Below are 14,325 nucleotides of genomic sequence, written 5' to 3' on the forward strand. Positions count from 1 at the left end.
CTCTCAACATCTAAGAAGATAGGGGAAAGTACAACCTTCCCAAATTGTTAGGAATGAGCAGATGATGCTCCTTAATACTTAAAATGCTTGTGGGAGTGCCTCTCTTGCTAATAAAATCAACTTATGGACTCTATAGCAGAAATTCTTCCCAGCTGGTCACATCTGTTATTATTATTTTCCTGAAATCTCACTACAAAGATTTAAATGTGAAGATATTATTGATAGCATGGTCCAAAGGAAATTCAAGAATTCAGCTCAACTCTAACTTTCCAACAAATTCCCAAGCCCTTGAGATACCTACAGTTTCAATGTTAAAAGGTTACCCACTTTACCAGCATTGCCCCCATCCAGTTAGCTGGAGCCAAGCCAGAAGAATCAACCTGACTCCCTCATTGCAGAAACCAGGCAACAGCTTCAAGGCAATGTGTCCAAATCACTGCTCTCTATAATGCCCAGTTAGACAATGATGGCACATGCCAATTGGGAACCTCTTCTTGTCTGATACCTGCTCTCTCTCCAAATTAGAATCACTGAACTTTCTCTAGGTATAAGAAAACTTCTATTTTCCTACCAGACTTGTGTTATGCTTTGCCTAGGTGACTGGGAAAACCTAAAAAATTTGCACTACACTTCTTGACATTTCCTTTCATTCCAAGGCCTAGTTCAATATAGCTTTGTAAACCATTTGAGGTGAGTTTTAAGTCTAAATGCATTAGACCTTTGCTTAGGAAATAAAAGAAACAAAAATTGCCATTCTCTTTCTCTTAATAAGCTTAAGCCTTTCCTTCCTAGGATATGTGACTATTTGTAATAACAAGGACTAGGGCAATCGAGACCTTTAGGCCATGGACACCCCTGCCTTTTTGCTAAGCTCTGAGTAATTGGAGAGCAGAAAATATCCTCTATCCTTCACCTTTTGGGTTCCATAGTCCTGATGAGCTATTTAAAGCTGAATGCATTTATTTGTGAATCACTCTGAAAACCCTAGGGGAGCCGTGCAATGTTAACGCAGAGAATGTTAACTATAATTACTGAGGCTTACAGCAGTTATACTTAAAGGCAATTAAAGTTAGATAGCATGCAGTTCTTGCCTTGATGGTAAAGTACTGCAATGTAAGCTCAGAGAACTGAAAAATAAGCAGTCCAGGGCTAGGTGTCTTTCTACATGCCCTGTCTTTCTTCAGAAAGGTACCCTCAATGTCTTAGCTAAGGAATCCCCAGCAGTAGAAGTCACTGAGCCAACCATCTGGAAGGGAAAAGCAATAAAGGCCTAGAGTTTTCTGAGTAGGCTGAAGACAGTTATACAGTCAGACAACTTCCACAAGCAGGCTAAGAAAAATCCCATTATGCTTTGTCACTGGGATGGTTTTCCACAAGGTACCAGGACCTCTATTGTTGGCATAACTCTTCTACTTTCTTTAAAAGAAGAAACAGTGCAGCTCAAGAAAGTGAAAGTGTTAGCTGCTCAGTCGTGTCCGACTCTTTGCAACCCTATGGACTGTAGCCCGCCAGGCTCCTCTGTCCATGGAATTCTCCAGGCAAGAACACTGGAGTGGGTTGCCATTCCCTTCTCCAGGGGATCTTCCTGATCCAGGGATTGAACCCATGTCTCCCGCATTTCAGCCATCTGAGCCATCAGGAAGCCCCATAAACACCAAGATCACCTAGTAAATGCTTACTTAACCCCTAGATAATTTAGGATACAAAAGGACAACTGTTAGATACTACCAGTGGATACTACCAGTGTAAGACCCTATAAAGATGCACTCAATGAAGTCAGCAATCTTCAAGGTTACATATTCTATGTTTTCTAGGTCTCATCTATATACAGAAAATAACACAGGTCTATTAGGCTTATTAACTCCTCTATTATCCTAGACTTCATATGCTTTATTTTTTCCTTCATCATGGTAAATCCCCTTTTATTTTCTGCCTCTCTTCTGTAAACCTATCTCATATGCTAAGCTCCTCAAATGTAAGCTCAGTAATTAGGACATCCTAAGTCCCCAACTTCACATTTCAATGCCATCAGAAATGTCAGTGGTTCCTTCTAGGTAAATAGAGAGGCCATACAGGAAAGTGGTTAAGGTCATGGGCTCTGGCCTCAGGCTACCCAAGTCCAAATCTTGGCTCTCCCACTTACTAGTTGTATGAAATCTGAAGAAAGCTACTTAATGTCCCTGAACTTCCATTTATTCATTCATCAGTAGCATAGAGATGATGATAATTCAATATACCTCTAGAAGGAACAAATGAGATAAAAATGAAGTGCTTAGTAGAGTATCTGGTACAAAAAGTAGTCAGAGTTGTTTTTCTGTTTTAAAGAAAAAGTTAATGCCAAGTCGCACATGCTCCAGTCCTCTCAACTTGGAACATTCACTCCAGATAGCCTTGACATGGTTCTCATTATCTCAACAACTCTAATTATCACATCAATTAAGGCATTAAAAACATAGCCATTTTGCCCCAGGAAGGCATATAACAAGGAGACCTCAAACCCCTTGTGCAACAGAGCTTCACGTATCTTCAGAGGGCAAGGCCTTTCATTGGAGATACAATTAGAAGCTGTAAGGACACCATATTCTCTCAAAATGATACAATTTGGAGGGCACTTCTGCTTTATGAGAAATATTTTTGTTGTTGCTTAGTTGCTAAGTCGTGTCTGACTCTTTGTGACCCTATGGACTATAGCCCACCAGGCTCCTCTGTCCATGGGATTCTCCAGACAAGAATACTGGAATGGGTTGCCATTTCCTTCTCCAGGGGATCTTCCAGACCCAGGGATTGAACCTGAGTCTCCTGCATTGGCAGGCGAATTCTTTACCACTGTGCCACCAGGAAAGTCCGAGAAATACTTTACCTAGAGCCAAAGGTACTGTTTAAATAAAGACACTTAGGCAGACGTCATTTCCTGCCCCACCACACACATTTGTACACACACATCAGAAATTTCCATTTGACAGTAAAGGTAAAGGAGCAAGGTGGCAATCAGGAGACTTGGATTCTAGTCCCACCTCCACTCTTAATGGTAATTTCCTTCCCTGTTCTCCCATTTGTAAAAAATGAGAGAGGTTATCAGTTCAGTTCAGTCACTCAGTCATTTCTGACTCTTTGTGACCCCATGGACTGCAGCATGCCAGGCCTCCCTGTCCATCACCAACTCCCGGAGTTTACCCAAACCCATGTCCATTGAGTCAGTGATGCCATCCAACCATCTCATCCTCTGTCGTCCCCTTCTCCTCCCGCCTTCAATCTTTCCCAGCATCAGGGTCTTTTCAAATGAGTTAGCTCTTCGCATCAGGTGGCCAAAGTATTGGAGTTTCAGCTTCAACATCAGTCCTTCCAGTGAACGCCCAGGACTGATCTCTTTTAGGATGGACTGGTTGGATCTCCTTGCTGTCCAAGGGACTCTCAAGAGTCTTCTCCAACACCACAGTTCAAAAGCATCAATTCTTTGGTGCTCAGCTTTCTTTATAGTCCAACTCTCACATCCATATATGACTACTGGAAAAACCATAGCCTTGACTAGACAGACCTTTGTTGGCAAAGTAATGTCTCTGCTTTTTAATATGCTATCTAGGTTGGTCATAACTTTCCTTCCAAGGAGTAAGCGTCTTTTAATTTCATGGCTGCAGTCACCATCTGCAGTGATTTTGGAGCCCCCCAAAATAAAGTCAGCCACTGTTTCCACTGTTTCCCCATCTATTTGCCATGAAGTGATGGGACCGGATGCCATGATCTTAGTTTTCTGAATGTTGAGCTTTAAGTCAACTTTTTCACTCTCCTCTTTCACTTTCATCAAGAGGCTCTTTAGTTCTTCTTCACTTTCTGCCATAAGAGTGGTATCATCTGCATATCTGAGGTTATTGATATTTCTCCAGGGGTTTTGGGGGCCAGCAAACCAAAATGGTCAGCAGTGGGCCAAATTCAGCCATGCTCACTCATTTACATATCGGCTAGGGCTGTCTTCCTGCTGTAATGGCACAGTTGAGCAGCTGCCACTGCAAAAGAAACTATATGGTCCACAAAACTGAAAATATATACTTTCTGGTCCTTTACAGATAAGGTACCTGCCCCCAGAGTGATTTTCAAACTGTTCCAGAGTCCTAGCATTCTAAGGAGTGCTTTAGAAGCCACCTGTGATTGGTGAGTTGTAGCAAGTAACTCCTCTTTTTTTATTTTTGGCTGTCCTGGGTTTTTGTTGCTATGCATGGGCTTTCTCTAGTTGTGGCAAGGCGGGGGAGGCGGGGCCTACTCGCTAGTTGTATTGCATGGGTTTTTCATTGTGGTGGCTTCTCTTGTTGTGGAGCACAGTCTCTAGGCATGCAGGCTTCAGTAGTTGTAGCATGAGGGCTCAGTAGTTGCAATGTTCGAACTCTAGGGCGAAAGGGCTTTAGTCATTGCAGGGCATGGGCTCAGTTGTTGCAGCTCACAGGCTCCAGAGCATGGGCTTCAGTAGTTGTGGAGCATGGGCTCAGTTGTTCAGCGGCATGTGGGATATTCCTGGACCAGGGGTCCAACCCGTGTCCCCTGCATAGGCAGGTGGATTGTAAACCATTGGACCACCAGGGAAGTCCCCTCTTTTATGTGTTTTATAATGACAGTTCTATATAAAACTTCATTTCAAAAGAGAGACTGTTACATCTTTGAAGATATATATAATATCCAGTTGATCCCTGAACAGCACAGGGGTTAGGGGTGCTGGCCCTCCCTTCAGTCAAAAATCTATGTATAACTTTAGAGTCAGCCTTCCATATATGTGGTTCCCCTATACCCAAAATTCCATATCCATGGATTCAACCAACTGGAGGATCATATACTACTACAGTATTTACTACTGAAAAAGTCTGCATATAAATGGATCTACACAGTTCAAATCAGTGTTGTTCAAAGGTCCACTGTATATATATATTCTTGTGCTTTGTTTGCCCTAAAGAATGGGCTTCTCATCTTATGTCACTTCATCATCTATTCACACTTGACACTTTAACATGGTTAAATATAATCACTTCAAGTTCCTGAGGAGCCCCTGGTACTTCAGCCCTCACTGCCTTTGGATATGGAATTCTCTCCCTTAGGAACACCTTGCTCACTAGGTTTTAACAAGTTAAAAAAAAAAGAAGCAACACTAGGATAGATGAATGATCTCTCAAACTCTTTCAACTCACAAACCTTTTATGAATCTAAGCTTCCCTTTTTCACCTTCATTACTGACTGGTAACTAAGAGGACTAGACAAAATGGTATCCTAGAATTCTGTATAGGCATATTCTTGGAGTAAAAACAAAATAAAGGTCCTGCCTTATTTTATATGTATATAATACATGTAAGAGACAGAACATATAAGGTGTGTACGCTCCACAGGATCCTAGATGACTTATTTTCCTATGTCTTCAGTGTTCGAGGAAGTGAAAGTTCATGTGAAAAGTTTCTAAAGCCAAGGAAGTGGCTCAGGTCTAGAGATGAGTACCCATAGACCCCTAGAAGAAGCCAGGTAAATCCATCATTTAAACCATAAACCAAATTCCCTCTGGATATTCAATGAATGAGGGAACTCATTGCATTCAATCAGGTTTTCTTACCCAACACCAATTTTCAAAAACCTGTCAAAGTAGCCCCCTCCCCTTTCTTTCCCTAATCCTATGATCTCCTCATGTGGTTCCTTAAATCATTCTTACTTTCTGCCTTGATCTTTTAGACCCACCTTCTCTTCCAATTTGTCACCTCCTGCTGTACCTCAAAGGTCCAATCTATGGTAGTTTACTCTTTTACCTCTATACTAATGATTCTTAACTGGGGATGATTTTGTCCCCAGGGAACATTAAGTGTGGAAACATTTTTGATTGTTAGATCTGGAGGTAGGTTGCTATTGGCAATTTGTGAGTGGAATCCAGGGATACTGTTCAACACCCTACAGTGCACAGGACAGCCTCCTCCATCACAATCACCAAAGAATGATCTGGCCCCAAATGTCAATAATGCTGAAGTTGAGAAAACTTGCTCTCCACTTCAACACTACTGGAGATTTCCTTCATATCTCTCTTAGGTTCTAATTCTAGTTCATTTTCCACTATACTCTTGGTGACCAGTTAATATTAAATAACTGTCAAATACAGGAACAAAAATGAACATAGCATAGCTTAGCTATAACGCTAAGATATAAAAACAATAAACACATTCATAAATGTGTTTACTTTGCTTGGAAAGTCAAGATAAGGGCTTCAAATCGTTTCTATTAAGAGTTAAGTTTTTAGAGGAGAATCATATAGGGGGTAAGAATTGCAGGAAGGCAACCTATTGAAGAATAGGGCAAATACTCTTAAGCTCAATCAATCATGTTTTTTCATCACACTTCTACAATAATTTGAACCCATTCCCAAGCATTTGGCAGATCTCTTAACCCCCTTCTGACTCAGGAAAATCTGATCCCTGCAAATGAATACCACGTGATGGCATCTCTTCCCTCCTTCCAACAACTGCAGATGTCTTTCAAATTTATTTTTTCAAGGATGGCTAATTACAAAATTACTTCTAGGGCCCTGAAAGCTACCCATTTGTCTCAGTCATTTGTAAGAAAGTGATTTCATCATCAGCCTTCTCCATTTATTCACTGGTAGACAAGGCATAACATGGGATATTTTGGAGTTAAGAGATCTAGGTTTTCTTCTAGATGTATTACCAACTATATAATCTGTCCGCACTTTAATTTCCTAATCTATGGAAATTTTCAAGGTTCACAGTGGGGATATATTAAGTATTTGGAAATATTTTCAAAGGGTTAAAAAAATACATGGGGGTGGGGGTGAACAGGCAGAACACGGGATTTTTAAGGCAGTGAAAATATTCTATTTGATACCATAATGATGGATATGTGTAATTACATATGTTTACCAAACCCACAGAATATACAGTACCAAGAGTGAACCCTAATGTAAACTATGGACTCTGGGTGATTATGATGTGTCAATGTAGATTCATCAGTTGTAACAAGTGTACCACTCTGGTGGGAAATGTTGATAATGGGGGGGGGGGGGTGCGGCCACCGGCTGTGCCTGTGTGTGACCAGTGAGTATATGATGAAATCTCTTTACTTGTCCTTCAATTTTGCTATGAACATAAAACTGCCCTAAAAAAAGTAAAGTCTTAATAAATAATAAAAAATATATAATATGGATAGGTAGAGGGGGTAGATTATTATGAGCTAGATGAACACCAACATATACACACACCCAATGACTAAAGAACATTCAGACTAATAATACAGCACTAAGTCCAGTGTCACAGAGGTCATCCTTTATTATGTCTGATTTTCATCTTCCCTTCTATCTCCCAGAACTCCAAACACTCACAGTATCACAAATGTCACAATTGAAATGTACTTTCTTTGCTCCTCTCCTTCATACAACTAAGTTATATGTTGCATGTTGCTCCATGAGCCTCCAGTGATTTCTATTTGATCTGATTTAGTCTTACCCAGGAGCACATGGCTCCAAGTAAGAGTTTCCTCTGAAGCAATTTGGTAACATTACCCTGGTATTAGCAAGTTGCCTGTGTCCACTGCCAAGAAGCTGTGGTCCACTGGTAGATATTAAAAGAACTGCAGAGTAAAAAATAAAACCACGTCTAGAAACTTGCTACCAAGGGAGTGGAGTTCATTCTGTTAAGGAGACTAAAGAAAAATACACAAGGCTTTTAGTTTGGGAATTTCAAATGCCAAAATCAGGAGAAAAACAGAATATCAAACTATGAAAAGTAACTTGACCTATGTGGGGAGTGGGGACATAATTTCTCATATTGAGTGGAGTTATACCTACTTTAAAGAAAGTATGTTGCCCGTAAATATGGAAAAAAGTCCTTTTTAAATGAAACACCCCTCAAATGAGTCAACAATTCATCAACAGAGCACTCAAGAAGATTTCTTGCTATATACATATTTTATCTGAATTCCTATCTATACTTTCAATGCACACGTAATTCATACCCTCAGATTTATAATCCATTATAACCACTGCATGAATTTTACCTATCACAGCAAAATCCTATTGTTTGAGGATTTTTTTGGATGAGACATATAAATGTCTAACCCTAAGACATCTTCCTCTAATATTGGGCAAGAAGAAGACTATTAAGGTGCCCTGTGGATATGTGTGATAGAGAAAATTATGTCTCTCTAAAGCCAAAGACAAGTCAAGTAAGTGGCAGGGAATCGAGAAATGAGAAAATATGAGCCATGAAGAATGGTGGTGGAAATGAAATGAAACAATATGGATTTAGTTTTGGAGAACTGAGAGGAGTGGCAAAAGGACTCTGGAAAACACACCACCACTAAGGGTTTTCACTGCACTGTCTAAATATCTGTACCAGACATTGCAGCTGAGAAAAGGTTAACACTTGGGCCCTTTTTGCCCCTGAATCTCTGTGGCTGTCAATCTAGCCTAAAGCCAAAGAACAAGTCTCACTGGCTCTTTCTGACAGCCCTCCCACATTCCACTCTATCCCTTCCTGTGCATTCTGCTCAGTAAGCAGCCCACCCACAGCATCTTCCCTCTTTCATCTTGCCAGGGCCTTTTTCCCACCATCCCTGAAACAATTATCCAAGCAGTGGCTCCACTCTGGATCATCATAAGACAGCAGCCAGCCAGAAGCCCGGGCTGCCTTGAGCCTCGTGAGTGGATATGCCAGGCATCTGTCGAAACTCTCCAGTGAGGTCAAATTAGTGGGGGGCAGAGGGAAGTCTCTTTGAATGTGAGAATACCATGGCTGCTGTAGGACACAGAGTTATTTTGACTTGGAGCTTAATAAGGCTCCACTTCAATAGGACCTATGTGTCCTGAAAGATAAGGGCAGGGATGGAAAGACCCCGCTTACTTCTGCCAGCTGCATGTTGCGTAAGCAAGCAGGATTATAGTCAACCACCACAAAATAGGTCTGCTCTTTAGAATGATGTCCCCTTCCTAGCAAGATACCATATCCCTTGATGTCGGCAGAGCAGGGTTCGTGAGAAAATCTGTGCTGAACTTGGAAGAGGAAGGAGGTTGTGACTGCAGGAGAAAGTTCTCTGTAAGGCCAAAGCACCCTTTCTGTATAGAACTTAGAGCACAGTGAATGCTGAGTGTCGTGGGCAAGAGACTTAATAGGATTAGAAAGATGGAATGGATTTCAGGGAAAATACCTAAATGAGGATGTTGTAAAAGAGAAAGATGTAAATAGATGCAAGGGTCTTCAGACCATCAAAGTAGTCATCATCGTTCCCTAACCATCTTTATTTTTACTTGTTGTTGTTGAGGTGATAAGTCATGTCTGTTTCTTTGCGACCCTGCCAGGCTCCTCTCTCCATGGGGTTCTCCAGGCAAGAATACTGGAGTGGGTTACCATTTCCTTCTCCAGGGGATCTTCCTGACCCAGGGATCAAACCCATGTCTCCTGCACTGGCAGGCGGGTTCTTTACCACTTAGCTGCCTGTCAGTGGGCTCATAGGGCTTCCTGTCACTTCACTTATCTACACTTCAATTTTTGCATCTGTAAAGCAGGTGATATCACTGAGATATAACTGATTTGTAACATTACATGCATTTCAGGTATACAACATTATGATTCAATATATAATATGTGTCAACCTGACCATCTTGATGCAATGCTGAATAGGTAAACTTGAGTGACCTTGCACTTAGTAGGCTAAGAAAATATTCCCTGGGGGGCGGGGGGAAGCTTAATTTGGGAAAATTTCCCTAATTCTCATTAAAGTAGACCAGAGAGGTTTTCTCTGGAAGAACTTCTAAGGAAAATTCATGGTGCCATTTGTAAGCCATGACTAAATTATCTGTTTCTATGAGCCATAGATAGGCATCTGCCATATCCCTCTGCCTTCCAACATGACCTGACTTCAGCCACCTCCAACAGATAGATATATATTTTCTGTTTGGGAATACTCTTCTTCATTTAGAAATGTCCACCATTTTGTGAAGAAATCACAATGAAGAATCCTTACTAGTTCCAAGTTAATCCTTAGTTAATCCTTAGTTTCAAGGCTACTTACATCTTAAATACCTCCCTAATGTTCTACTTAAAATTTTTACCCCAGGAAAAATGAGACCTCGTGGGGGCTGAGTCACAGCAAAAACAAGCAAAACTTCAGTTATCAATTCCTGTCTTTGAAGATAAGGAAAAGGAATGTTTTCCTTTGAATACAGTGGAGGAGATACGTCAAACATCACCCAGGAGCAAACTTAGCCCTTATGGGCTACTTAAATGAAAAGGTAAACAGGAATCCATGGATTTTTTCCCTGAGATGTGGTTTTAAGCCCTGACATGTGCTAGAGGTGATCTAGCCTGAGATTCTGGAAGACATTACATGGCCTCTACCTCTGCAGTTCCTCCAGGTACAAGGCTCCCAGGTTACGCTCGCTGTCACATGTCCTGCCTCCTTTAGCCACAGCAACTCAGAATTTCCCAATAACTAGACTCTGTGAGACAACCAGTTGGATGAGGACTAAAAACTTAACTATAATTGATGAGCTCATGTGAGATATCTCTGACCACTAGATGCCATCATTCAATTCTAGCCCAATATTCAGAGCTGCTTCTTTAAATTGTAAACCTACATGTTTTGGAGTGGGGCCCTGGAAAATGACAAAAAATCTCTGGAACAAATGCCCAGAAAAGCCTCAGAAGTCTGAAGCCAGAAATATATTTCAGGCAACTGTTTCAGTGAGGGCTGCCTAGTGAGAACTACAGATTAACATTGTCTCCATACATGTATGTTATTTCCATGATTAACAGCCAGTTAAGCCCTCAGACACTGCAAACCAAGATGGCTGCAGAGTCTTTATCCCCAGTTTATATCTAACTGGATGGGCATCCTTCCTGGAGAAGCAGTGGGCTGTATATATACCCCAATCTCAAAGCAGTCTGGACAAGCTTCCCATAGTCTGTTGAAAAAGAGTGGCCCAATGAGTAAAGCAATTATTTTTTTTTTAATTAAAAGATGCAGAGGTTTACTAAATCTGAACAAGCGCCCACATTTTCTTTTTGGGAGTGGAACCAAGGGATGATTCAGATGGGGAGACAGGCAGCAGGGTCTAGGGAATGAAGAGTCATGAGATCCCAGTTTTATTCCTGGCTCTGTCAAAAGTTGCCATGTGACTACCAGCAAGCTACTTCTCAGTGGGTCTCAGTTTTCCCTTCTCTAAAAGAACACAGTCTTAACCCTGTCCTGTAATTTATTCTATGATCTCCTTGCAAAAACGGAAAGGAAGGGAATATATGAGGTGTGGTGAAGGGCTAGCTAGAGGGAGTGCTAAGCTCCTAAGACCTGAACACCGGGCATGTACAAGTATCCTTCATTTTCAGTAAAGAAACGTGGCAGTATTTCTGATCTAGACAACTGATGAAGCAGAACGTTAGCCTGACTTGATGCAACCTGAAGTTTAATGATTAAACAATTCAGGTTAAAGGACATCATAGGTTAGATGGCACCATCTATTAGAAAAGTATGAGCCCACAATGCAGCTCCAACAAGCATGTTAACACCCACAAAAGAATTCAAAGGGTATTTGTAAGTCAGAAGATCTTTAAGAACTAGAACATTTTTACTGAGGGAGAGGAAGCAGGCAATGAATGAAAGTAGGAGAGGCACCTCACCTATAATAGCCAGAATGCGTAAGGCTTAGTAACTGAACACTTTCTTTTTTAATCTCAAGTTTGTAAAGATTCAAACTTCTTATAACGGAGGCTATTTTTTTCCTACTAATTCCAATTTCAGAATAGACAATCAGTGAGATATGTGTATACACACATATATACACAAAATACAAATATGTAAACATATATATACACACACATAGATATAGATATATATGTATATCTATCTATCTACACCTATAGATACAGATATATACACAAAATCTGTCATTAGCTTAATTTAAGGCAAGGTTAGCTATCAATACATAGAATTTGGAGAGGGAGGGTAGTTAGCTTATTATATAAATGAGCAAATGAAAATCACTCCTTGACCTTGGTAACTTTCAATTCTGGACCAAAAGGAAGGAACTTGAAGAGAGGAGACAAAAAATTCAAGTCCAGTCACATCAGTACAGTTATAACTAGAAGTAGCAGATGGCACCTTCCTGTCAGGGGATGATGCAGCTGCCAGTTTGCCAAAATGGGACCCCCCACCCCCCAACCCAGTGCCATCAGTTTCTAGCTCTTCTACCCTCAGGCTCACACACCACCTGAGGAAACTACACATACCTCTTCTTCCAGCTTTACCACCTTGGCCTGGGCATTGCTCAGGGCCTGGTCTCGGATTTCGATGTGTCGCCTTTGGTCCTCATTGGTAGAACGGGCAGTGGCCAGCTCCGCTTCCAGTTTCTCCTTCTCACGCTGGCTCTCCTTATCTATCAGGACATGAAATATCAATATTGCCATTCCAGAGCTGGCTCAAAACCTTACCTGAGCAAAACTGATAGTCATACCCATTCCTGGACATTTTAGTGTTCTAACACCCAGCGACAAGAAGCAGGACGCCGAGATCGGGACTTTTACCACTGGTTCTACCACTAAATTGCTGTGTCAATTTAGAAGTCACTTAAAAATGGTGGTTTGTGCAGAAGCAATGAGAAAACAAATGTCAAAAGTATTGTGAAAAATATTATACAAAGGTGAACACAAAAACACATACAGACACACATATTTCAGAAGAACAGGTAGGCTTGTCTCCTCCATTTTATTTCTTCCAACAGTCTTGTATTGGCATGAGCCATTGAGCCTCCACAAATTTTCCCCATCATTTCCTCAATAGACAGTCTATTAAATCAATAAAAAAATCGATATTAAACTGATCAGAAAAAAATTGTATTTCATAAAAATGCATAAAACTGGCAATGTCACCCTTTATTCACTAACATAATTTTCAAACTAAGGTCAATCTGAGATCACACTGTAGGTACAGATGACCATGACACACGTAGTTATGTCCCATGCCTTTCTAGGTCCCTCCACTTTTAACTCTGACAGACCTCACATAAAAACTCAAATGAGCAGTTTTGATTCTCAGTGCAGGAAGAGTGCCCTTCCTCTCAAGACATGGATACTTAAGTCTTCAGGAGAGACTTTATTTGGCTACACCACAAGGCATGGCATGTGGGCTCTTAGTTCCCTGACCAGGGATCAAACCTGCATCCCCTGCATTGGAAGCATTAGAGTCTTAACCACCGGACTGCCAGGAAAGTTCTTGTAGGAGAGACTTTAATAAGGCAGCCTACCTTCCTTCCCATCTTGACTTTACATACCTATTCAGATGTACCTTGGGAAGAAATAAATATTTGTTGAATACTTATTGCATACCAAGTATTGTACTAACTTAATCCTCAGAACAACCATACACGGCAGGTGTTGTATTATTCTCTTCTCCATTGTGCATATGCGAAAACAGAGCCTCTGAGAGCTTGAGTAACCTGTACCATGTCCCACACCCTTAAGGCCAGGTTGTTCTGAGCTCTTTGTACTGTACCAGACTGCCTTCTCCTAGGATTAGGTTGGTCTGGCCTGTCTAGAGGGCCTTTTCAAGAGTGTTTTCTTGGCTCCTACCACACTTCCAACCATGTAGCACCCTGTGGATGCCCAAAGGCAAAAGAAATGACAGAGCCACACAAGCCATGCCCTCTTCCCTACCTACTAGGCTCCTTCTAGAACCGTTTGACAGTCTTAGACGCTGCTGCTAATACAGTTTGATCTACTAAATGACCACATTTGAGAAGCCAGCAGCAGAACTCTCAGGACACCTGAAATACCATCTCCACACAGGGAGAAGTGTGAAGTTGCAGATCCAGGGCCAAGAACCCATACATTCTCTGGTTTGTTTTAAACTGGGAGGCCACCACCATCTCCACCAGCAAAGTAGCTCCCAAGGAACACCACAAAAGCAACTTCACAACAACTTACACTAAGCACTGATGACACCAGAAATGCGACATTCCTTCCTCTAAGGCAAACTGACAAAAGAACAGGAAGCTCAGGGAAATGAGGAAGGGAAAAAAAAAAAAGCCCCAGTTCTGAAGCCAAAGCACAAGAGAGCAACCCAGGAAGGGAGGGGGATATTTTAAGTGAAGATCAAACAAACTTGTAAAAGCTGACTGGAAGTCACATGGAATGACTTGAAAGGGTCATGTGGAGGCCCAGCAAAGATGTGGCCCGACGGATCCCCATGAAGCACTTCTCCAGCTGAGAACCGCACTGGTGGAGGCCGAGGGTAGCGGCCACCAAGCCTTGGGCATCTGCAGAAGTCAGAGGAGATCATCTATTTCCTCCGGACTTGTCTCTCCCTATG

General features: G+C 41.5%; 1 protein-coding gene across 2 annotated transcripts in view; it reads right to left on the reverse strand.

Moving 5' to 3' along the window:
* Positions 1-14,325, reverse strand: part of AMOT (angiomotin) — a 59,696-nt gene that overhangs the window by 13,545 nt on the left and 31,826 nt on the right. For both annotated transcript variants that reach the window (XM_020882801.2, XM_070462228.1), the window contains one exon: positions 12,249-12,394. In XM_020882801.2, coding sequence (XP_020738460.2) covers positions 12,249-12,394 — 146 coding nt within the window. The remainder of the gene's footprint in view (positions 1-12,248; positions 12,395-14,325) is intronic.

The sequence above is a fragment of the Odocoileus virginianus genome, unplaced genomic scaffold, assembly GCF_023699985.2.
Source record: "Odocoileus virginianus isolate 20LAN1187 ecotype Illinois unplaced genomic scaffold, Ovbor_1.2 Unplaced_Scaffold_1, whole genome shotgun sequence".
Lineage (NCBI taxonomy): Eukaryota > Metazoa > Chordata > Mammalia > Artiodactyla > Cervidae > Odocoileus > Odocoileus virginianus.